Source organism: Abramis brama (genome assembly GCF_963993115.1).
Source record: "Abramis brama genome assembly, chromosome: 21".
Lineage (NCBI taxonomy): Eukaryota > Metazoa > Chordata > Actinopteri > Cypriniformes > Leuciscidae > Abramis > Abramis brama.
The window spans coordinates 5,867,497-5,891,411 of NC_139983.1; the positions used below are offsets into that span (position 1 = coordinate 5,867,497).

The following is a 23,915-nucleotide window of genomic DNA, read 5'->3' on the forward strand; positions in this document are numbered from 1 at the left end:
CCCTTTAAATACACTGTAAAAAATGACCTTTTCAAAGCGGCTATTAAAACAAATAATATTGGAGTGTGTTTTACAGGAAAAAACTTTTTCAGTGAAAACTCCAAGTAAATCCTACAGCATTTTTTTCTTTTTCCAGTGTAGTGCTGCAGTGACATTTTTGGGTTGTTCCATCAGTCTCTTTCTCTATCAGTGGTTAAAATAATCAGAAACATTGCTTAAATAAAACATAAACGTGCAGGACACTGCTGACGTCATGGCAACAACCCAATGAGAGCAAGAGACAATGAATAAAACAGAGCAAACAAATGCATCTAAACATGAACTTCAAATCGATTTAATGAAATGTTTCGACTTCTTCACATTTCTAGTAAAGATAAAGCGATTACTTTTTCTATTAAAAACAGTCTGATATGTTAACAAGTCATGATGAAATCTTCAAGCTTCCTTATCAATGTCTTTTACAAAGATTATATTACAGGCATTATTATATTTATATCCTTCAGAATTTAGAACATTCAAAAAACAAAAACAAAAAAGAGACACAATATACAGGGCTAACAACAAAGTCTACAATAAACATATCGTCCTCAAAACAGAAATCAGGCTAGTTGCAGTATTTCAAAATCCGTATCAGTCTGGGATTAAGCTGGGATTCGGGCCGTCGGTTTGCATACATTCGTCAGCTTTTTCATTCAGTGCACTCAGAGAATGCCTCCTATGTTACTTAGCGTTTGGAAGAGAGGGGGAAAGTGTCAGGCGAAGCAAGACTACAAAGACAAGTGTTCAGGTAAGGCAAAGTAGTGCAACATGTGTCCTGTTGCAGCGTGGGCGGAGCTTGCAGTGTGTAACACCTGGTCTCCATGGCAACCAGACCGGTCTCTACGGTGACAGAGAGGGGCGGCAGGGCGTTGGCGAGCGAGAGAGAGAGAGGGAGAGAGAGAGAGAGAGAAAGGGAGAGAGTGAGAGAGATAGAGAGAGATGTAGAGAGAGTGATATATATATATATATATATATATATATATATATATATATATATATATATATATATATATATATATATAGAGAGAGAGAGAGAGAGAGAGAGAGAGAGAGAGAGAGAGCGAGAGAGAGCGAGAGCGCGAGAGAGATGCTGCTGGTATGGTAAAGGGCACTCGGAGAGGCACGTGGGAATCAGGGAAGCAGGTGGAAAAGATCCCCATCCAGCATCTAATCTCACAGAAGCAGCTCTCACAAAACACAGACAATCTCATTCAATTTACTCCAGTGAAACGCAAGACTCGTGCGGATCTTTCTCTCGTCTGCTCTCCATCCAGGAAGTGTGGGATCAATTAAAGTTGTGGAGGGGAAACACAAAGAAAACCCCCCCAGACTGGTTCCAGTTGGCCAAAGAGAAGCAGCGGACAGGCACTGTGAGGATCGCTTCATTCACAGCCAGAGTTCGGGTTTACCTGAGGCGCTTCCTCGGGCCAGTCTGCTACAACACGCCAGATCCTGCTCCGTATTTACAACATGACACAAATATATATCATCCAATCAAATCAAATCAAATCGAATCAAATCAAAATGAAAGCAATGTACAGTACATTCAAACACAGAGGGAAGAAAAGAAGAAACCACGGCATCTTCACCACTGAGAGAGTGCAAAAACATTGGAATGTTAGAGTAGATTCACATGACAGGAACGGGACCAAATCCCAAATTAAGAAGCACATTCATGCTACACCTCGACAGAATCACAAACGACAGGTGCCTTTTCAGTTCGGCACCTTGCATTAATCAGTTCCATAAAACAATCAAACCAGTTGCTTAAAAGTAATCATAACGAGAAAAAAGAAAACATGACTTCATTGCTTTGAAAGACGTCACTGGTTACACGTTATTAAAGTAGTAAAAGCTGACGCTCTCGCTTTCCACGATTCAAGAGTGTCAGTGTTCTCTCAGACTGGCCAAAAGCGTCGCAGTGCCGGGACGACACGAAAGTCTCTCCCACATTCATCAATGCTTGGGTTTCAGTGTTTGACATGAAGACAAGTGAGTGTTCTGAACTAGCTAAAGCCTCGGGCGTTTCATAGCATTATTCGAGTTCTGAATGCGGCATTTCTATGAAAGTCCTTTTCTTCAGCATACATTATTCTCTTGATTTTTCTTTCTGCACGACATATAGTGACGACAGTTGCATCTTTCAATGCTACGAGGCTTCAACACACACACACACACACACACACACACACACAAACAAAAGTTACAGGTGAAAGACATTCCAGTCAAATAATACATTCAAGCACAGGTTTAAGGACGCTGCAGTGTTCGGGCCGGAGGAAGAGCTCAGTTTGAGGATTTGCTGATGGCGCTGGCTGAGCGGCGGAGTTTCCCGGACACCCGGTGTTTGGATGCCCGTGGTATCGTGGGAGAGACCTGGTCACCGGTGTCGATGGTCATCACAGTAACACTGAGGTCTGCGCTCGTGCTGCCACTGAGGGAACCTGGGAAATGAGGACATTTTACACGCAGAGTCAAGCATCCGCAAACATGACATTAATAAGCTGATAGCATGCCATTCCTGAAGCAGAAACCCCTCTGATGGAGACGGATGTGAATGGTGCTCGAGTAAATCAGCCATTTTACTGTTACCACCAATTACGGTCGTTCTACAAACTCAGGTGTTTAGATGTGAAAAGCAGTTCCTCTCTGCTGCAGGAAAGAAACAGAAATGCAAAAATATGGATTCTGCTGGAGATCGGAGACACTGGTACTCAAGAAAGCATCTAAATTAAACAAGCTTCCTGCTTTGTCAAGATGGCATCTGCTTGGCTATTTTCTTTCTTTTCGACCGTTTTCCTTTTTTTTTTTTACGGGCATCTCAAGTTTCTGAGAGCAGATGGTGTGGGGAACATGGACCTCCACTCCAGGGCTTCTCTGAGAGAGGGGGAGGAGAGCGGAGAACAACAGCCTCAGCATGTGAAAGGAGTCGGGGAGGAGTGAACGAGCGCGGGCGGTGTCCGTTCCACTCGTCCACACACACCACCTCAGGATGCCAGCAGAGAGGACACACACTTATCCACAGGTCCCTCCTCTCCAATGCTGAGCGAACGAGGGATTTCATCATTTATTGATCTAAGAGATGACTGTTTCCACACTGGAGCTGAGCTGAGAGCGTACCGACCCAACAGTGCTCTTCATCACAGTGATTGATCCGATCGTCTTCAGAATGAACTAGGTGAGGTGTGTGAATCAAGTCAGTCATGCAAACCCTGAGAGTTTCTGTCTTCATGTGTGCGTTTGTCATGAAGTGCACTCAAAATTAAAAATAAGAGTGCACTGTGTTGCTTGTGAAAAGAAAAGCCTGAGTGAGAACAGCATATAAATATTACATGGGGCCAAACACAAAATAACTATATAGAAATATATAATTCATTTCATTATATTCTAATATATATATATTTTATAATACATTTTAATTCATTATATATTAATTATCAAAAATACACGCATTCTGAAAATAAAGTTATAAATGCCAAAATGTTCAACAGCACAGATTTTTTCTTAATTCTGTTCATTACAATCAAAAGTTTAGACACATAATAATAATAATAATCATTTAAAAAAGTTCTCATATTGGTAGGTAGGAAGGAAGGAAGGAAGGAAGGAAGGAAGGAAGGAAGGAAGGAAGGAAGGAAGGAAGGAAGAAAGAAAGAAAGAAAGAAAGAAAGAAAGAAAGAAAGAAAGAAAGAAAGAAAGAAAGAAAGAAAGAAAGAAAGAAAGGAAAAAGGAAATAAATGAAGAAAGAAAGAAGGAAGAAAGAAAGAAAGAAGGAAAGAAAGAAAGGAAACAAAAGAAAGAAGAAAGGTAGGAAGGAAGAAAGGAAGAAGGAAAGAAAGAAAGAAAGAAAGAAAGAAAGAAAGAAAGAAAGAAAGAAAGAAATGAAGAAATGAAGAAAGAAAGAAAGAAAGAAAGAAAGAAAGAAAGAAAGAAAGAAAGAAAGAAAGAAAGAAAGAAGGAAGGAAAGAAAGGAAAGAAAGGAAGGAAAAAGGAAATAAATGAAGAAAGAAAGAAGGAAGAAAGAAAGAAAGAAAGAAGGAAAGAAAGGAAGGAAAGAAAGAAAGAAGAAAGGTAGGAAGGAAGAAAGGAAGAAGGAAAGAAAGAAAGGTAGGAAGGAAGAAGGAAAGAAAGGAAGGTAGGAAAGAAAGAAGAAAAAAAAGTAAGAAAGGAAGGAAGAAAGAATATATTTGTGAAAATACTGTTGTGAAGAGAAACTGTAAAATTCAGTGTAACGTGTAAATATCCACATCCTGCAAAATGAAATGTATACAATTATTTCCTGTTTGGCCTCTATAATATATATATATATAGAGAGAAATATATATCCCAGCATATTTCTATATAAAGTAAGTGTCCCTCATTCCCAGTTGCTCCCCCAGCAGTCCAAACAAAAGCGTAAGTGACAAAGACATGTTCCAGTAGGGCAGGTGTTAGTGTCAGATGTGGCCTCAGGCAAACACACACACGCCAAAGGACAAAGACGAGGAGAAAAGAGGGAATAAAGCGGAGACATGCAGGAGAGGAGGAGAGATGGAGAGCATTCATGCTGCTACTGTGTTACGATTACTGCGCTTGAGTCCATAATCAGAACGGCCTCGCTGTTGCTCCAGAGGGAATAAAGAGGGGAAGATGAGTAGATGAGAGGAAAAGAGAGGGATCTCTGGGACAGACACCAGGCTTCCGCTCAGACCGAGACTCTTACCTTCAGTTACTGAACTCACACCTGTAACACACTTAATCTGAAGAGGAGAGAAGACAATAGAGCAACACGTAAGCTGTGCACCGTCACGAGTGTGTGTGTGTGTGTGTGAGAACGCTGTGAAAAAAGTGTGTTAGAAGTTACTCCTGAGGGGTGAAGGAAGGACAACACAAAATGTTCAAACACAAACACAACAGTGATGAACTGAAAGGAGTGTTTCAAACTGAAATAAGAGGTTTTCTTTAGCCGAAAACAACGTTTATTTCATCATTTGCATTTAAACATGTTTGGTAACACTTTACAATAAGGTTCATTAATTAATATTAGTTTTACTTAATGAACACAAACCAAGAATGAACAATACTTAGTCTTAGTCAATATTAATTTCAACATTTACTAATACGCTATTAAAATCAAAGGTTGTATTTGTTAACATTAGTTAATGCACTGTGAACTAACATTAACAAAGATTAATAAATACTGTAACAAATGAATTGCTCATGGTTAGTTCATGTTAGTTAATACATTAACTAATGTAAACTAATGAACCTTATTGTAAAGTGTTACCACATTTTTATATCGACTTCTTAATAATATTATGTTTCTACTCCAGTTTGTTGAAATATGAAATATAAAACATTTAAATTCAAAAACTTATTCTCATGAAATATTTATTCAAACATTTATTAAATAATGAAGTTAAGGTTAAGTAACTATATAATACATAATGCATATAGATTTTTTGAACTAACAAGCTTATCAACATTGGCTTTTCTGATGTAAACGTAAGATTGCGTGACATTGTCTACAAGCGGAGTTATTGACATGTTTCGCCGTTACAGAACCTTAAGGTAATTTTCCACCCAATATTTGCGGTTGCTGAAACTTCAGCGCATCACTGACACATAACATACAGTGCTCATGACACACAAGCAGAAGGTGGAACATTTCTATTCACACCGTGTGTTTTCTGAGAATGAAAGAATGTTTAACATGGGAAAAGCTGTGGGATGCCAGACATCGAAGTGGAAACAGATGCTTTACTTGCATCTATTTTTCATTCTAAAACGGAAAATCATCAAAACATGTGCAAAGATGATCGTTCGGTGTGTGTGTTGGAATAATGACGTAACGATATATCTGATATATCTCAGAGCTCTTGTCCACCAACTATCATATTAAACAAATAAACAACAATTTAACTCAATCCTCAATTCCTGTCAATACTCAAGTCAATCGAATAACCGAACGGCCCAAACCAAACCCTGCATGGACACAACCAGAGACTTCTATGCTCTCACGTTTAGTTTGCCCTGTTCCAAAACCCAGTGAGCGTCCAACCTGGACATTGCTGATTCGAGGATCAAGAAACATCTCTGATTATTATCAGATTATTACATTTTTTTCAGCACTTTAACAGAATTTTTTTTTAACAATGTAAAAGTATTTACCGTCACTTTTCTCAAATGAAAGCATCCTTGTTGAATAAAAATAAAAATCTCACTGACCCCAAATCTTAGAACGGTAGTTTACTTCGCTTTGGCATTACATGATGTATCCTTCACAGATGAGGCAATCCCAGAATACACAGCAATGAGCTTCGAAAAAATTAATTGGCAGACAGTGTTGAGAGATATATCATTTATATCATCAATCAAAAACAGCTCAGTCTGAATACACAAAGTAAGGTTCATTCCAGTCTCCTAGAATGCTGCCCTTGAAGCTTTAGCTGCTTATCTGGTGGTGAACTAGGTTTTGGAACAGAGGTAACGTTTTTTTAAATAATGAAATATGTGCCGATCCATGAGCTCACATGATCCACTGCGCTTTCCACAAGTACAACTCACATTTTTGTTTTTTAAAGTGCCTCTATTATGCTATATTAAAGGTCCCTAATTCAGTTTTGCAGGTTTCCTACAACAGGTTTACATGCATTCAGGGTTAAAATACACTTTCTTTTTCTCAATGTATATTGCAGCATCATGTCTTTTCTCTTAAGGGCTGTTTACACCTGGCCACTTCATGTGTTTTCTGTGATCGGATAGCTATCCGTAAATGCCCTCCGAAACACATTCGAGACGGATTAAAATCCGATCGCTCAAACCACTTCAGGAGGAGGTCTGGGCCGTATACCAGACCAAACTGGACAAGTGTAAATGCATCTGGTTGTTGAAACCACAAATGTAAATTTGACTCCTCCCATCAATGCTAAAAAATAAACGTGTGGGAGCGTGTTATGGGCTATATGTCATGTTATAGTCAGACATGACGACGCTACTGTAACACGCATCGCCACAGATGAGCAGCTGAGCATCTCTTCATCAAGCCAACGCACAAACTCTCACAAATCAACGTCACAGACGCTTAACACACAATCATCTTCATTATAAGTAAATTAAGCGGTCTCCTATTCTCCTATTGCGGTCTTTGATTTTGAAATTAGCTGATGATCAATAAAATGCAGCTCATATCTGTTGCTTTCGGTGACGTGAACTCCATTAAATCTGCATATAGCGTGGGACCTGAAGATCAGATTTATATCCGTTTTACGAAAAACACATTTATGTGACCAGGTGTAAATGGGATTGTTTTGATAAATCAGGTGTAAACAGGCCCTAAGTGTCTGAGACGGTTCGATCAAGGATTTGGTCTCTCTAAACCCTTCCTGTCTGAGAGCCTGCTCTGCTCTGACGCGATTGGTCGAACACTTCCTGTGGCATTGTGCATGATGGAAACGAAATGGTCATTAGCATCTCTGAATTTCAGCTCTTCCTCAGGACTTGATACACAGTGATATGAACAGTAATGATGGTGTCGGTTTTTCCATATCGACTTGAGCTTGAGTCTTTGTCTCATCGACATGTCGGCAACACAAATAAAACTCTTCCAGTCTCAGCTACAACTACAGTGTTTGAGGGCGGGTCAAAGTAGACTTTGTTCGCGGACAGCCAATGAAAACTATAGGCGGGCATTATGCAAATGAGTTATAAACCTACAGGTTTGTGCAGGAAGTGAGACTGGAATTGCTGACAGTTTTGACAGTTCAGAATCGATTCTTTCTTTTAGGAGACTTTAACTTTATTTGACGTGCACTTAGGTCTTTAAAACTTTGCAGACATTTCACACTCACAAACAGCTATATTACACACGGCACAAAGGGTAATATATAAAAAAACTAAAGCATAATAGGGGCACTTTAAAAGAAACCGTTCCGGAAAAACAAGGAGGAAATTCAATGTGCTCGATTGACTGTCATAAAAAGGGAACATGCAGGGTATATTGAAAACGGAGAGAAGAAGAGTGAAAAAGACAGGTTTGTGTAACAGACGTGTGGGGCCACATGCCTAATGGAGGAAGCAGGCAGAAAGGCTTACAGTCCAGCTTGGCCCAGAGGTAATCCACGTCCCAAACCATCCCTGGCCAACGCCTGCCTGCTGTGATGGGTGAGATGGTGGTGAAACATGGAGCACGTCAAGAGACCGTCAGCCACACAACAGCTAAAGTCCTACTGGGTGAGGAGGTGTTTGAAATGAACTGCACTGAACGGTAGTTTAAGCATCTGTGAGTCTGAACATGTAGTGCGAGTGAATCTGTGGCTCTGCTCCAGAATGCAGTGAGCTGTCTAGTTGTCGCTGTCTACATAGGCAGTTTTCTCATAAAAGTGTCAAGCTGCTATGGCTTGATGTAGATGTCACGTCAGGATATAAAACAAAGAAAGTGGGTAAATTACTACTCTACCGTTCTAAAGTTTGGGTCTGTAAGATTTTTTAATGCTCATATGCTCAGCAAGGATGCATTTATTGGATCAAAAATGCAGTAAAAACAGCAATATTGTGAAATATTACTACGATTTAAAATAACCGTTTTCTATGTGAATATATTTGTGAATATATTTTACAATCTAATTTATTCCTGTGATCAAATCTGAAAGTTCACATCATTACTCCAGTCTTCAGTGTCACATGATCCTTCAGAGAAATATTTATTATTATTAATGTTAAAAATGCAAAACTTTATATTTTTCTTCAGCAAGGATGCATTCAATTTAATTATTTTGATCAAAAGTGACAGTCAAGATTTCGGTTTCAAATAAATGCTTTTCTTTCGAACTTTCTATTAAACAAAGAATAATGAAAAAACGTATCATGTTTTTCACAAAAAAACAAAGCAGTACAACTGTTTTCAGCACTGATAATAATCAGAAATGTTTCTTGAGCATCAAATCATCATATTAGAGTGATTTCTGAAGGATCATGTGACACTGAAGACTGGAGTAATGATGCTGAAATTCAGCTTTGATCACAGGAATACATTTAAAAAAAAAATATATATATATATCCACATAGAAAACAGTTGTTTTGAACTGTAATAGTATTTCACAATATTACAGTTTTTACTGCATTTTTGATCAAATAAATGCAGCCTTGATCAGCAGAAGAGACTTCTTTCAAAAACATAAAAAATCTTACTAACCCCAAACTTTTGAATGGTAGTGTTGTGTCTCAACTTTATTGTGTAAATAATTAGAGTATATAATTACTACAACATTAGTTTTACAGAATCAAGAATTCAACAGACTCATGGTACAATCAAAACGATGGTGTACCAGCCTTTGCTATGAACCTCTGATGTCTCTAAAACACTCTTAAACTGGATGGATCTCTAGGATTTGGAACAGAGCTTGCATGTCTTGTATAGATACACAGAATCACCTCTTTCCATCTTAAGGCAACATTTTATGGGTAAATTATTAATTTAAGTGTTAATTAGTAAATAAATACTGAATTTGTAATTTGGTTTTGGCGACACAAACAGAAGAAACACGAAAGGAAAAGAAACCGGCATGACAACTCAGATTATACACAGAAAGGAATGAACATGAGACAGTAATTAGAACAAAAGGGAAAGGCGAAAGAAGAAAAATGAGAGAACGACAATCTGGGAAAGCAGTTTCTGATGTGTTTGATGGAGGTACAACAAGAAACCCTGAGATGCAAAACAAGAGAAATTCAGAGAGATGGAGTTTGAAGTGTCTAATAGGGTCGGTCTCCCTCCCTCTCTCTCTCTGGGTTCAGTGGGTGTGTCTGTGAGCCGCTCTGTATGCAGCTTTTGTCACGAGTCAATAGAGGTCACCATAGCGATTTTCAACGCCTTTCTAGGAAATAAATGGGCGTCGCTATAGAAATCAAAACGTTCAGAGGATTATTCTGCAAAATGATGGAAAAGAGAGAGCCTGTACAGTGCACTCCACACCAGACCTGCTGCATTCAGGGACGGCGGAATTACCATCCACTTGAAGAACAGACTGCACATATTAAACAACTATTTAAATAACAAAGAAAAGTAAATAAACTCGGCAAAATGCACTACATGTCCAGCCAAACAAACACAACCGCTTTTGTCATTCTGTAAATGTAAAAAAAAAAAAATAAAAAAAAAAAATCTAAATTAAACCTGACGAAAATGAAGATTCAATGTTTGTTCGTTTTTTTAAAGAAAAAGGGAAAGTTGTGACTGTAGTATATGAGACAGGGTTACTATCATGAACTAAAACTAAAACCATAAAAAAACATTTTCATTACGTGAAAAAACATGAACATTAACTGCAATAAAACAAAATCAAATTTTGATTAACTTATTTCATTTCAGTTAGTTGCAACATCTCATTTTCGTTTAGTTTAAGCTGAAGTACTAAAAAAAGCTACAACTAAATACATTTTACATTTCAAAAACTAAATAGACATATTCACTACAGATATGTCCGTGATTGTTAAGATTAGATTCATTCTCATGACACCCTGGCTCTTTAAATAGAGTTATGCCCACATCAATTTCTCCTTTTCAGGTGTGTAGTTCATTAAGCTGTACAGCCGTGCGATTGTGCTTTGACATACTGCTTTCACAATCGTAGGCTGTATTGATTTTATTTTTGCAGTCATAAAATGTCGAGCCTGTACGGTCAGTGCAGGGACCTCATGGTTTCATCTAGACCTGTGCATTGCCCACATCCATAGTCTTACAACACATGTGAAATGCAATAAGCAACCGTACCAGACAACCTATCCATTTTAGTGATTTCCCAATTTTGTAAAGGGGGGTGGAAGAGGAATTACTGGACAGCAAAATGAAAACTGCACTTTATTTTGCAGTATGTGCACTATGCAAGAAAGTACTGACTAAAATAAGTTAAAGGAATAGTTCACTTGAAAATGAAAATTCTGCCATCATTTATGGACCCCAGTTACTATGGAAGTCAATGGGGTGCATCGACTGTTGTTACTCATATTCTTCAAAATATCTTCCTTTGTGTTCAACAGAAGAAAGAAATTCATACAGGTTTGGAACAACTTGAGAGTGAGTAATTGATGACACAATTTTCATTTTTTAAGCGAAACTATTCCTTACATTGATTTAACATGGCTTAAGTTGTTAGGTTTAGGTTCTGGGTTAGTACAGTACCAATCATTAGAAAAAGGCTAGAGGCGGTGTCTCACCTGCTCCTCCCGTTGGCCAGTAGCTGGGGGAAGGAGAGAAGACCTGGGCAGCAAAGTCCTCGAAGGTCATGTTCTCCTTGTGGTTCTGAATGATGGCCTCCAGGTAGAGAGCTCTCTCCTCATAACTGACGGCCCATCAAGGAAAATGACATTCACATGACAGAAGATCATCACAGGGTTCACAAATACCCAGAAACAACGACTGGACAGTGAAAACAGCACAGAAAAACAGTTATAATGCTGTCAGCATCTAAAAAGTGATTCATGAAATCATCACAAAGTAGAAATGTTGTGTGAGGAACACACTAAAATGTATGCATGCATATTCAAAACCGGTGAATCAAGATGTTTGCACCATTTTTATGCCAATGATCCCAAATGCAACTGGTTCTCATGAGTTTTGTTGCCAACCAAGTCTGAATATGCAAAAGTGCAAGGAAGCTTTTTGAGATCTAACAGTAGATCTAACACATATATATACGTTTTTAAAAGATGTCTTAAAAACAAACCAAAAAAACCCCATAAGAAACAATGCTGTCAATATGTTAGTACTGTATGCATACATATAAATACTCAAAAGATCACGTTAAAATGCATCAGTTATGGTTAGTGGATAGAATATACAGTCTGCACAGTATTAAAAAAAATGTATGTGTATGTGTGTGTGTTTGTGCTTAATGTATTTTAAAAAATAAAAAGGAACACTTAATACTAATGCACTTAAATGTCCAACAAAAGGTTGATTTTCTGTGACCTAATGTAAAGTGAGTACTATTTACGGTTAATATGTTGTTGTTAAAGCATTATTTAACTCTTTACATATGAGCTAATTAAACAATTTGTTAACTGCATGAAGAACTCACTATTTGTAAATAGCCTTTTAATATATATATATAGAATATAGAGGCTACAATATATAAACTATTAATTAACTATAAACTAATAGTTTGCAAATGATTTGTAAGTACTTTATTACTGTATACTTTTTATAAAGTGTTACCAATGTGATTTATTCCTGTGATGGTAATTAGGGGCCAAGCCCCGAAGGGGATAGCCCCTATTGTATCCGTTAGTTTTCTTCTTCTTCTTCTTCTTCCGCCAATGGAAGTCTATGGCAGCCCTATGAACCGTACATAGGAAAATGATGAAATTTGGTACACTTCTAGTGATGGTAATGAATAGTAATTGGACCAATTTTTGAGCCTCTAGGACCAACTCTATAGCGCCACCACCAGTTCAAAATTTCAACATTTAAATGGTTATAACTTCTGAACCCTTCGATCTAGAGACATGAAACTTAGTACATCTGATTCCTCTCATCATCGTGATCACAACCAATACCTTACATTAAGACTCCGCCCATTACAGTAGTGGCCATTTTGAAAAGTACAGTGAGCCGCACAGAAGTGAGTGAACAGATTTTTTTTATTCATCTGTTCAAAAGTTATGATGTCGCAAACTTAACAAGGTCCACCCAAAATCGTCTAAGAGGCTGTATCTCGGCCAAACTTTGATCAATCGAAACGAAAATTGGTACACTTCATCAGAAGCATGATCTGAGGTTCCATGCCAAAGTTGGGAACAGCGCCACCTACGGGTCATGAGATCTGGAAAATTGATATTTTGGCCAATAACTTTTGAATAGTTTGTCAGAAAATCATAAATGTGGTATGTGGTATGGATTCCTTGCATCATGCCGAATCCGTGGATACCGAATTATCCAAGATCGGATGAACCACGTGTCCGCCATTTTGAATTTTGTCATAATTTGCAATAACTTTTAACTTTTAATATCTTCACAAAATTTAGTATGGATCATCGACACAATGTCCTGAAGGTCCATGAGAAGATTGAGCACAGCGCCACCTAGTGTTCCAGAGATATAAGGTCTTTTGCAAAAACGCTTATAACTCTTGAAAACATTGTTCAAATTTTGATTTCTTTATGTCACTACGTTCTTTGGCTTATGCCAATTCCACCGACATCTCATTTGTCATTTTCCAACAATGTGACTGTCCGCCATATTGGAACAAATGAAAAACAGTTTTTTTCGCTACTCCTCTTTCTTGCTCAATTTTGCCCAAATTTTGATCAGATGTTCTTTGGACCAAGCCGCACAGAAGTGAGTGAACAGATTTTTGATTTTCGCTACCGTTCCCGAGATATTCATCTTCAAAGTTGACCTAGCCTGCATTTTTTGCCTTATGCTAGTTAGCTTAGCAAAATAATTGGTTAGCATGCTAACCAGATGCCATTCTTTCTAATGTGGCTCTTCAGCTATCAGGATAACCATAAGATACATTAGCATTAATCTAGCTTAGCATGCTAATCTCATTAACATGATTTTGTGTGCTTATTCTTACACTGAATCCTCTCCTCTGCAGCTTTGTAAAACACGTCCTCTGTGTGGCGCAATCTGTTCAACCATGTGTCATGAATCCCGAACCAATCTGGTCGTGGGTTCGAGTCCTATCTGGGGCAACTTTGAAATTGTGTATAAAATTGTCATTTGAATTCCTTTATTATCTGGATAAGAGCTGTACTAATATTTCCTACACTGGGATTAGAAATAAGTGTTTTTTTTCTACATTCTGTGTTCGTTCTCATCAGAACTTCTGTTCATTTTGATTTCATCTGTACTTCTGAACCCATCAGTTCTTCATGTACATTCTATTTCTGCTGTTTTTGCTCTTCTGGCTCCGCATTGCGCAACAGCCCTACTGTGCTACAGCGGCTTGGCCCCGTATTGCTGCTTGCAGCTATATTTAGTCCAGTTTTCAGTTTCAGTTTTCTAAAGGTACGGTCACATTTACTGCAAAATTTCACAGGCGAAATCCAGTCATTCCAATGGGAATATATTTGTGGAAACCATGATACATTTTTTTTAAGAGACTTTGATGAATAGAAAGTTTGAAAGAACAGCATTTGTTTGAAAAAGATTGTTTACAAAAAATCTCCTCAAAAAAGACCTCACATTCTTTAATGGTTCATAGAGAGTTTTATAATGTACATATCTTGGTGAAAGTGCATTATTTTCTTGCATGGGCGACAGCAGTGTGAACATTCTTCTAAACTTCTCCTTTTGTGTTTCACAGAAGAAAGTCACACAGGTTAAGTAACACAGCGCTCAGTAAACGAGTTTTCATTATTATTTTTTTTCTGCACAGGCAGCTAAAATAATCAAGGGAAGTAAATTAAAAAGGAGATGTAGCGGAAGACTTTTAGAAAAAGGACAGTTAAAATTACAGTTTGCTTTAATCACAATTTAGCTTCAGGATCCGGCACATTCCACTTGGCATTTCAGAGCAAATGGAAACTTCATGTAATAGGTTGGGCACTGGTACTACGGCAGACGAAACAAATCAAATCTTCCTGAAGCCATTTGCACCGCAGTCATTACACACATGGTGAGCGTGGCCTGTTCAGTTACAGCCACAGTCCGTTAACCGTCCAAACAAACGCATGAGCAGGTGTTTCTGCCCTGACATCCACATACACACCAACACAAGCCTGGCAATCACTCAAGAGCTAATACACGTATACAATCAGTGTGCATTGCTGTATTTATATGTATATGTGTGTGTGTGTGTGTGTGCTCTGATGTGTAATGAATAGGTTGAGGAGTGGAGGCACATGCTTGCCTGCTGAAATTCTGGAGGGCCCGACTGATGCCATTCCCATCTCATTAGGGAGGCTGCTTATTCCGCCAGGCGCTAGGCTGTTGCCAAGGCCTTTGCACTCCATCATGACCACGCTGGCTTCGCCACACCAGTGTGTGTGTGTGCCACGTGCCGGCGCAGCAGGAGCTGAGGCAACCGTGACAAATTGTTGAAAAGGTCCGACTGAACCCAATGCTGACAAGCACCTGAGCCTGAGGGCTGCACACAAGGAGGGAGCGATCGGCTTCACTTCTGCATGCTTTCTGCTCAAAACACACAGCGGGAAGGGAGGGGGCGCGCGGATCTGGGTGAAAAACTTATAGCTTAGCCTCGAAATAAAACCGACTGATCAGCAACAGACGGCACGCGGTGTTATCAATGTGTACGTACAAATCTGAGTATTACAGGGGTATTATCTAAAAATGAAAGGTTTTGCTGGTATGGAAACATGGGCAACATTATAGGAAAGGGCCTTTGTATCAGGAAGAAACACCTTATGCACAATATAGCTTAGCCTCGAAATAAAACTGATAAATACAGCATGCATACATAAACATAAAATCTAAAAATTGCTACTATGGAAACACGGTAAAGTGCCTTTATGGTTCATCAGGAAAGAAAACTAAAGATGAATGACAGTGAGTACTGAAAACACAACTGAGATGTAAAGCACATTAAGTAATGGGTGCGAAAGAAAAGTGTATGTGCGTGAAATAGAGGACAGAGGGAGGGAGGGGAAGAGAGGAATGAGAAAAAGGGATAATAAGCCTGATCCCACTAGGTCAACAGAGCCATATGGCGTGCCATTATCAGAGATGCAGATGACTTAAGCGTGGCTCAGCTATTGAGATTCCTAAAACAAATATTGACCTCAGCCAGAGTCACTGCTGCCATCAGCCAACCTGCACTCCCACTTCCTGAGGATGAAAAAAAAAATATCCTAACCTCCCATCTATTGAACACATTTATGCTGCAGTCACAGCACATTACATATCATACATCATACATTCATCTGCGCCTAAGCGATGTTTGCGGCTTCGCCTCAGTTCTGGCACACCTCAGATTTACGTGATACTGCTCCGGCAGCTGTTTACATAAATGCACGCTGGTCTTTAGAAATAGGATTTGTGCTTTATTGTTCCTTGTATGCTTGATATTATAGTATAAAAAAGGTGTTGACAACTAACTACAAAAAAAAGTGGTGTAGAAGCTATTTTCACTCAGAAATTGCTAGTAAATTTCACAAATTACAAAGATATGGCAAGTAACACATTGAATTAAACCTGAAATTTTCTTGTAAAACTTAACTCGAAAGATATTTTTTACAGTGTAGAAGTCAAAACCATCAAGCTGCTTTTACTGACACACTTGATTTATGATTTGTCCACCATCACTGCCCAACATCTCATCTCTGCCTCGGGTTTCTCTAATTGTTGTGGCACAGGTTGTTCCTTTGAGTGCACAAGGTGGGTTCCTGAGGGCTGGATGACGGTGACATGGACTAATTCAATAAAGCAGAGAGCAGTGACGCCGTCCAAGCGCTCGTCTCTGTCGGAAGCAGGGAGATCTGAACATACAGGAAACATGCTGAATGTTTGCACAGACTGAGGTCTTTTAGATGACACTGTTCCAAAACGCTAATGTTGAGAGAAAAACAAACACGGGACCGTTCTGTATTTTCCGCAGGCGAGCGGGAACCTATATAAAGTAGTCAATGATAATAAAGTTATCCAAAGTTTAGGGATTTCCCAACGTGATTGTAATTTAAGTCACCATTTCAGCACCTGTGATGGAAAAACTCTCCAGTCTGATGGAAAGGAAACGTAGTGGGAATTTCCAAACCCGTGTAAGAACACGACTCCCAAAGTTTCACGCGCCCAGAACACTCTACACAAAATATTTTAGAAAGAGCTGGAATGGGATGTGGTGTCAAAAGGGCCAATTTAAAATCCCCCCGAATTGTAAAATAATGTGATGACCTCATTCAAGCACAGGTCAGATTGTGCGTATATGGGAGAAAGGGATAAAGGGGATAAAAATAAAAAAAAGTGTGTAAACACAAAAGTACAATAGCGCTGTTACAACAGAGAGGGAAAAACAGACGAAGCAAATCCACTTTGGAGAAAAAATGTCCTCTAAGCATAGTGCGGAGGGGTTTTAACAGATAATGCTCTTTTACCACTATTTTGGAGGCCACTTTGCCACCCCACGGTGCACCAGGTGACAAAGGCGAGGCATTAAAGGCTGTCGAGAGCAGAAGCCCAGGGGACCGCACAGACTCATTGAGTATTCAGGAACAGTCCAAAACAATCTATTCAACTGGGTCTTCAACCAGAACACTCTGAAGCAGAATACAGTCGAAGAAGCTTCAACTGGTCTGTACGTGCTACTACAATGAACAAAAAGTGTGGCTGACCACACACTGATCCACTCAAGACTGGAAAAGTCTACAAAAACATTTTTTTTATTTTATAAATTGCATCGTGCAAAAAGTGCAAAGTGCATGTGAGTTAAGAACAGATAGACACCAGCAAGCAAACGTTTCAGCACATTGCTATCTTCAGTGCTACTACAATGAAATCAACAAGCGATTGTTTATAAATCGCAGGGAAACATTTGGATTTAGATTCAAGTATGAATCTGAATCATCACTTGTATAGGGGTGTATCTTCTATTATAATATCATAATTGGTCTTTTAACGATGTACAAGCTGACATTCACTTTGCCAAAACCAAACAATAAGATGCCTTGAGATTGCACTTTTAGTGTGTGATGTAGTCTAGTAGAATGCGGTTAGAATTACCCCATTTTTTTTAAATATATTTTCTCAGAATATCAGCACAAATATAAATGTGATTGATTACACAACAACAGTTCAATAAACAAGAGGTTGATATTGTGTTGCATTTTAAACTTAGTATTCAGGAAACACATTTCATTACTGAATGAATACGCGCTTTTGAACTAATCGGTTGAGTCAATGATTCAATGACCCATTTATAAAGACAGTCACTCTTCATTCCTGAAAGAAATCAGGAATTTGAATGAATGACTCAATGACTCACTCATTACACAAACCTATTGGCAGTTTTAGTGTCATCTTTAAAGTATCATTTAATAAAAAAAACAATAAAAAAAACAATGTTTATTGATAAAAATGAAAGCATATGATGCATACATCTAATTAGGTGAGAAAAAAGCCATTATAGAAGGTAAAATCGCCCTGGAAATCAATAAAAAAAGGAAATAAAACTGCTGTGAATTGCCCAGAATATGAAGAATTTGAAAATCTTCGGGAGTCAGCTGTCCACGACAGGCATAAAACTAGTCAAGGTACCAGCACAAAAACACACTCAGCAAAATATCATGTAATTACTGATATCAACAAAATCCCAGAAACACATTAAGATACAATTTTTGTAAATATTGCACACTCCTACACATATTTAGTGGTTATTATAAGTCAAGATTTTTACCGTCCGAGTAAGTCCATTCGTTTTGATCACCCTACCCTACTAAATTAGCCATCGTGAAATGATAATTTTTTCTGACGTGTGTGTCAGGGTGACAGAGCGAGATGAAGAGAGTGTGTGTAGTTGTCCAGATGGTAAGGGGTGGCCAGTGGGGAATTGAGAGGTCAAGCACTTTGGCAGATCAAAGCCAAGGTCAGGTGGCAGTAGTGGCCATGTTCAAGGTGCAAAGAGACTTTGAGGGCCTCAGATGGCTTCTCATTAGCAGTCAGCTCAGGGCCCAGACCCCAGGGACCGCCTTCTGAACCCATCCCACCCTGAAACCCCTCCTCTCAGTCCACACACACAACAAAAGATCTCACCCCACAGGACACCTCAACACTGCTGACTCAGGGTCACAACGCCAGTTTGACAATGCGCATAAATCCATCATTTACATGTTGGTGGAGATAAGGAAGTAGCAGGGTAAATGGAAAGGACAGCCGTGGTTAAGATTACATCATGAAATATCAGAAAATGGTCCTGTTAATGGACCTTAGTCAGAGTAGACACCATTTGTAGTGTGATGTGAACTGAAAACAAGACTGTGAGGGATGTGGATATCAGGGGCCGGATTCATGAAAATCATCTTAAAAGAAAGATGTTAAGCAATTTCTTCTAATAAATTTGTAAGAATGTTCCTAGGTGCAATTCTTAAGTTCTCAAATATATTCTTATTTTTGTTTTCTTAAAAAGAAAATGCCAGGTTTTGGTGTTCTCTGATTGTATGATGGTAATAATCGAAATAAACATTCACGTTATTTCCGTTGTAACTGGCTTGACTGGATTCAGAGTCGAGTTTAACGCATATTTTTAATGCTTTTTTCAAAGAGCTCTAAATATGGATAGGTCTGTTGAATTAATAACTTCATTAAACATCTTGAGGATTTAAGACTTAAGAACTAAGTTGGAGATTATCCATTATTATCCATAATTAACTTATAAATGTTATGCTATTTACAATTTTAAGAATGTTCTTTTCAATAAATTTGTTTAAAACAATCTTAAGAAATGTTTTTGGGAATACAAAATATTCCCAACTGTATTCTTGAGTTCACAAATAACAAGAAAATAGCAGTTAAGAAGAATTTTATTCTTAAGAATGCTTTGTAAATCTGGCCACAGGTCTTATTTTCACAACCGTGTTTTCTGGAGTTTTTAGTTCACAGTAAATGTTGAGGCGAGGCATATTTTCAATGTTTTGTTGATAATCAATAAAATAGTGAAAATAGTGTCTACCCTGACCAATGTCTGTAAGCATTTATTCTGTCAATTTAAACTAATTTTGTATTTAACCCTATAAATAATACTTTGATAAAATGGAACAGGTTTGTGACAAAGTGCAAAGAGCAGATGGACACAGTGACCCAGAGGGGCCTGAGGAAGAGGAAGAGGAAGAGGTGTAATGCTAGAGCTGTTTCAGTTGGGTTTAGAGCTCTATTAGCATTGCAGGGGTCAATTATCAGACAGAGGCTTGAGGCCTTGCACTGCTGTGTCTGGTTAAGCTGAAGAAAGGCCAGGTCTGATCAGAGATGGAGGCTGTAATTGAAACATAAGGAGCCTCTGGAATTCTAGCCTGAGGACAGGCCACTTCGCTGCGCTTCTGCATTTAACTGCCGAGCCTGTGACAGTGAAGCTTGAACAAAAAAAGTGCAAATTGAACAATGCACTTAAAATGGAAGTCTATGGAGAAGTACACTAAAACACAGTGTTTTAAATGTGTAGCTACAAGACACACCTGTTGACATGAGACTAGTGTGATAAAAATCACTAATCAATTGTTTGAGCAAAGTTACAATACTGTTAAAAGGTTTGGGATGAGTATGATTTTTTTTACTTTATTAATACTTTTATTCAGCAAGGACACATTAAATTGATCAAAAGTGACAGTAAAGACATTTATACTGTTACAATAGACTTCAAATACATTCTCTTCTTTCCATTCATCAAATAATCTGAAAAGACACTGAAGACTGGATAAATGATGCTGAAAATTCAGATTTGATCACAGGAATAAATAACATTTTACGATCTACTAAAAAAGAAAACAATTATGTATTAAATTATTTCACATTATAAGAGTTTTTCCTCCATTTTTGATGGGATAAATGCAGCCTTGGTGAGCAGAAGAGACGGAAGTGTACATCCAACTCCTGTCATAAGAATGTCAAAATCTGGCTACTTTCACATATATTTCACAAATATGCACAAGGCTACCAGTCAAGTAACTATCCCTAAAAATATTTTTTCCTGCTTTTTAACCCTCAGGAATTCCCACAAACGGTTACCGCAACTGCACTAATGTAATCAAGACATTTATTCGCTTTTACTACAAAAGCTGTATCATTTTACTAAAAAAAATGACTGCTCAATGTTCATCAAAGGTCTTCCTCATTACACTACAATTAAAATGTTATTTTAATTAACCTCTATTATAGACAGAAATGATGGACAGGAACGTTTATGGACAGACATTTAAAGTTTAAAGAGCAAATGCAAATTTCCATCATTTCATTGCTGTAACTATCAAGGCACGGCAAAGGTTAACAATATGCTTCTGCTCACCCCTCTCTTATTTGGCCTCTAAATGGGCTCTTGTGAGAGGAAGGAGAAGTTGAAGAACTGGAGAGTGACCATGCATGCTCAACCTCCACTCCAGCCAAGCACCAGCCATTAACCTCCACCAATCACATTGACCTTGCCGTCTAGTCGGGGAAGAGGATAATTGGCTGGTTTAGAAAAAAAGGCCCCGCTGCTTTTGGGATATTGTCCGAGCGAACGCACTGCTGACATTCTCTATCTGTGAATGGAATGTTCTGCATACAGATGCCTTTCCATTTCTGCTGCACTTGTGCTCTAATTAGGCGCTGACACCAGCAGTCAGATCAAACACACTTCCACAGTCTCAGCTACGCTACAATTATATAGTATCACCACCACAGACTTATATCGTGTCATGCTGTGTGATTGACCATTTGTTATGCTGAGATATGGGAAAGAACAAAACACAAACTTGGTTAAGGTGTTTATCTGACAAAAATCATATGGCAAAAAAGGCAAACCACAGTTCCAGGTTTTATTTTTCCTATGCACAAAAAATGCATAGAAAAACAAAAAGCTCACAGGAAAAAAATATTCATTAACTACAACATAATCAGTTATTAATATTTTTGTTGGTTCTCTCTCGTTTTTAAATGTCTTGGCCAAAAATTGCGGCAGCACAATTTGGCATGTTTCATTGCGTTATCACAAATAAACAATTGACTCCAAGCACAACTACACAAAATGCTTACATTTTTTAATAATATTTGACACTGCAGATTCAGGGCTTGATCATACTCTTAAGCCCAAAGTTTACTTCAGTTTTGGCGCAAATACTTAGCATATGCATGCGGTCGAACACAGAGCCTTTTGAAGTATTTTACAGCATGTGCAAACACAGGCGCTCGACACACGCCCACTTGAAAGTTTCATCTATTTGAAAAAGCAAAACATGTCAAACATCTTTCCAAACATGAGAAGCATTTATGAACCGCTTGTCCAACAAAAGACAATATTAATAAATCAATAAAAACGATGCCCAAAGGGATTTCCTAGAATGATGCCTGTTATCGTACTACTTCGTGGGATATTTGGAGTTTTTGCACAAGTGCGCCTCTGGTGTTCAGATGGAGCAGCATTTACTACCGATCACAGAGCCGTACTTCACTGACAATCTGCGAATAAAATAATCACAGCCTTTGCCAAATCATGTGCGGTTTCATTTTGCTGAATCGTGCAGGCCTAGCTTCATCCTTGTCCAGTGTCTGCACTATTTCCCTCCAGAAGTTATGACCGATAAAATGTCTTTGTGCACGTTTAAACTAGAGTTGCGTGTACCTCTTAGCCCCCTCAAACAAGCGCTCATCAACACGGGCGTCTTTTGTTCTTGCCGTCTTGCGTACAAATTTGACTTACGTGCATTCTAGCCGCAAATGTTAAAGCTGCAGTCGGCAAGTCTGATTTTGAATGTTTACAACTCTCATGCCCCTCCCCCACTACCAGCGAGCACCCTCCCATCGAGGTCGTGCTCGTCAGTGCGTCACTGTGCGTGTGTACCTGATTTTCTGTGAACGCGTCCGTCTCTTCAGCATCGATCAACACCATGGACTCGGAGGTAGGCTGCCCTGGCTAATCTATCCATAGATAGCAATAACCGAGGAATTGGAAGCTTGGATTTTTGCAAAAGCGGTGGATTTTTGCAAAACAAATAACACGCTCCAGGTGGAGTTAGAAGCTCGGGTTTTTTTCTAAAACCACATTATTTATGTTGTTCTGTCGGATTATAGTGTCAATTTCACTGAATATGATCAAAAAAATGTTGCCGACGGCAGCTTTAAAATATTTAAACGCAACTGAAGCTCAAATCAGATCCAAAAATTAAACATTTGCATATGGTCGGAACTCCTGTATTACTCTCCACTGGACACAAATGATTTCCGGTCTCTTGTTCATGTGGGATAGTGGAAAGGCGGCTTGATTACATGGTTTCTGAACATGCAGCATTTACAGAAGTACACTCAGCCTTAAATGTTAACTCAAAACGCTCCGCCAACGAAAGGATGACGTATCGCTTCTATTACCAATTAACCATTTAGGGCTTTTATGAGGGCTTTTATGGGATGGGAAAAAGTTCTCAAATCTGAGAAGAGCAAGCAGCAAGAGATGTACAGATAAAGAGAGAGCACAATGGACTTGATGCCAGTTCCCGTCAGCTCCAGTGCCCGTGGGATGGCAGGTGTTGATTGGTGGATTTCTATGGCACCGCTGTAAGGGTACCTGTTGTCACGGCACTGGACGGAGGCGCGAAGCATGTCTCGGTGGAAAAGCCAGGAGGAGGTGTGAGGTGATTATGGGATGGATGGGGGAGGGGAAGAGAGGGAGAACTCTGGAGGGACGAGTGAAACAATGCTGCTGATGTGCTCGTCATTAGCTCAAGGCCCTGGCGTCTCATTACTCAGCTTGTTCTCAGAAAGAGACGATGATTACTGATCAAGAGTGCCAGAGAGAACGTGTGCAGGAAACTACAACAAACAAGGGTGGGGACGCGTCAGAAAACATCCCTCTCGTCTTTCAGTCAGTAATGTCAGCTTCTGAAGGATGTGCATGTGTGTGTCTGTGTCTCTCTTCCACTTTAACACGAGACTAATTAAGCCCAAAGCCCAGAGCTGAGGGGACATGAAGGGGAGTTGAGACAGGTTAATTGAACCTCAAGGGGGACGTTCACACCCTGCACATCTCACCTCTCCAGCATCCATCTCAGAAGGAGACACAGCGACGTAGAGTTACGAGCGTGACATCACTTCCCATGCAGATTCCCGTATAGAGCTGCCAGGCCGGCCGAGTCTGAGCGCAGATTTACGACGGGTTTAAATCAAACGTCTCTGCACTACCTGAGCGTGAACATAAAGGCTCCTCTGCCTACGGCGCTCGAAGTATTGATCCGATCTATGGGTCAAAGAAAAGGGCTTGTTG

At 39.1% G+C, this 23,915-nt stretch overlaps 1 protein-coding gene across 3 annotated transcripts in view; it reads right to left on the bottom strand.

Moving 5' to 3' along the window:
• Positions 1 to 2,151: 2,151 nt before the first annotated feature.
• Positions 2,152 to 23,915, bottom strand: part of ralgapa2 (Ral GTPase activating protein catalytic subunit alpha 2) — a 191,051-nt gene continuing 169,287 nt past the window's right edge. For 2 of the 3 annotated variants that reach the window (XM_084096034.1, XM_084096033.1), the window contains 2 exons: positions 11,233 to 11,357; positions 2,187 to 2,483 (listed from right to left, as the gene is read on the bottom strand). In XM_084096034.1, the coding sequence (XP_083952160.1) occupies positions 2,326 to 2,483; positions 11,233 to 11,357 (283 nt within the window). In that variant the 3' untranslated portion in view covers positions 2,187 to 2,325. Of the gene's footprint in view, positions 2,484 to 4,741; positions 4,779 to 11,232; positions 11,358 to 23,915 lie in introns of all 3 variants that reach the window. The other variant, XM_084096035.1, reaches the window with a different exon arrangement.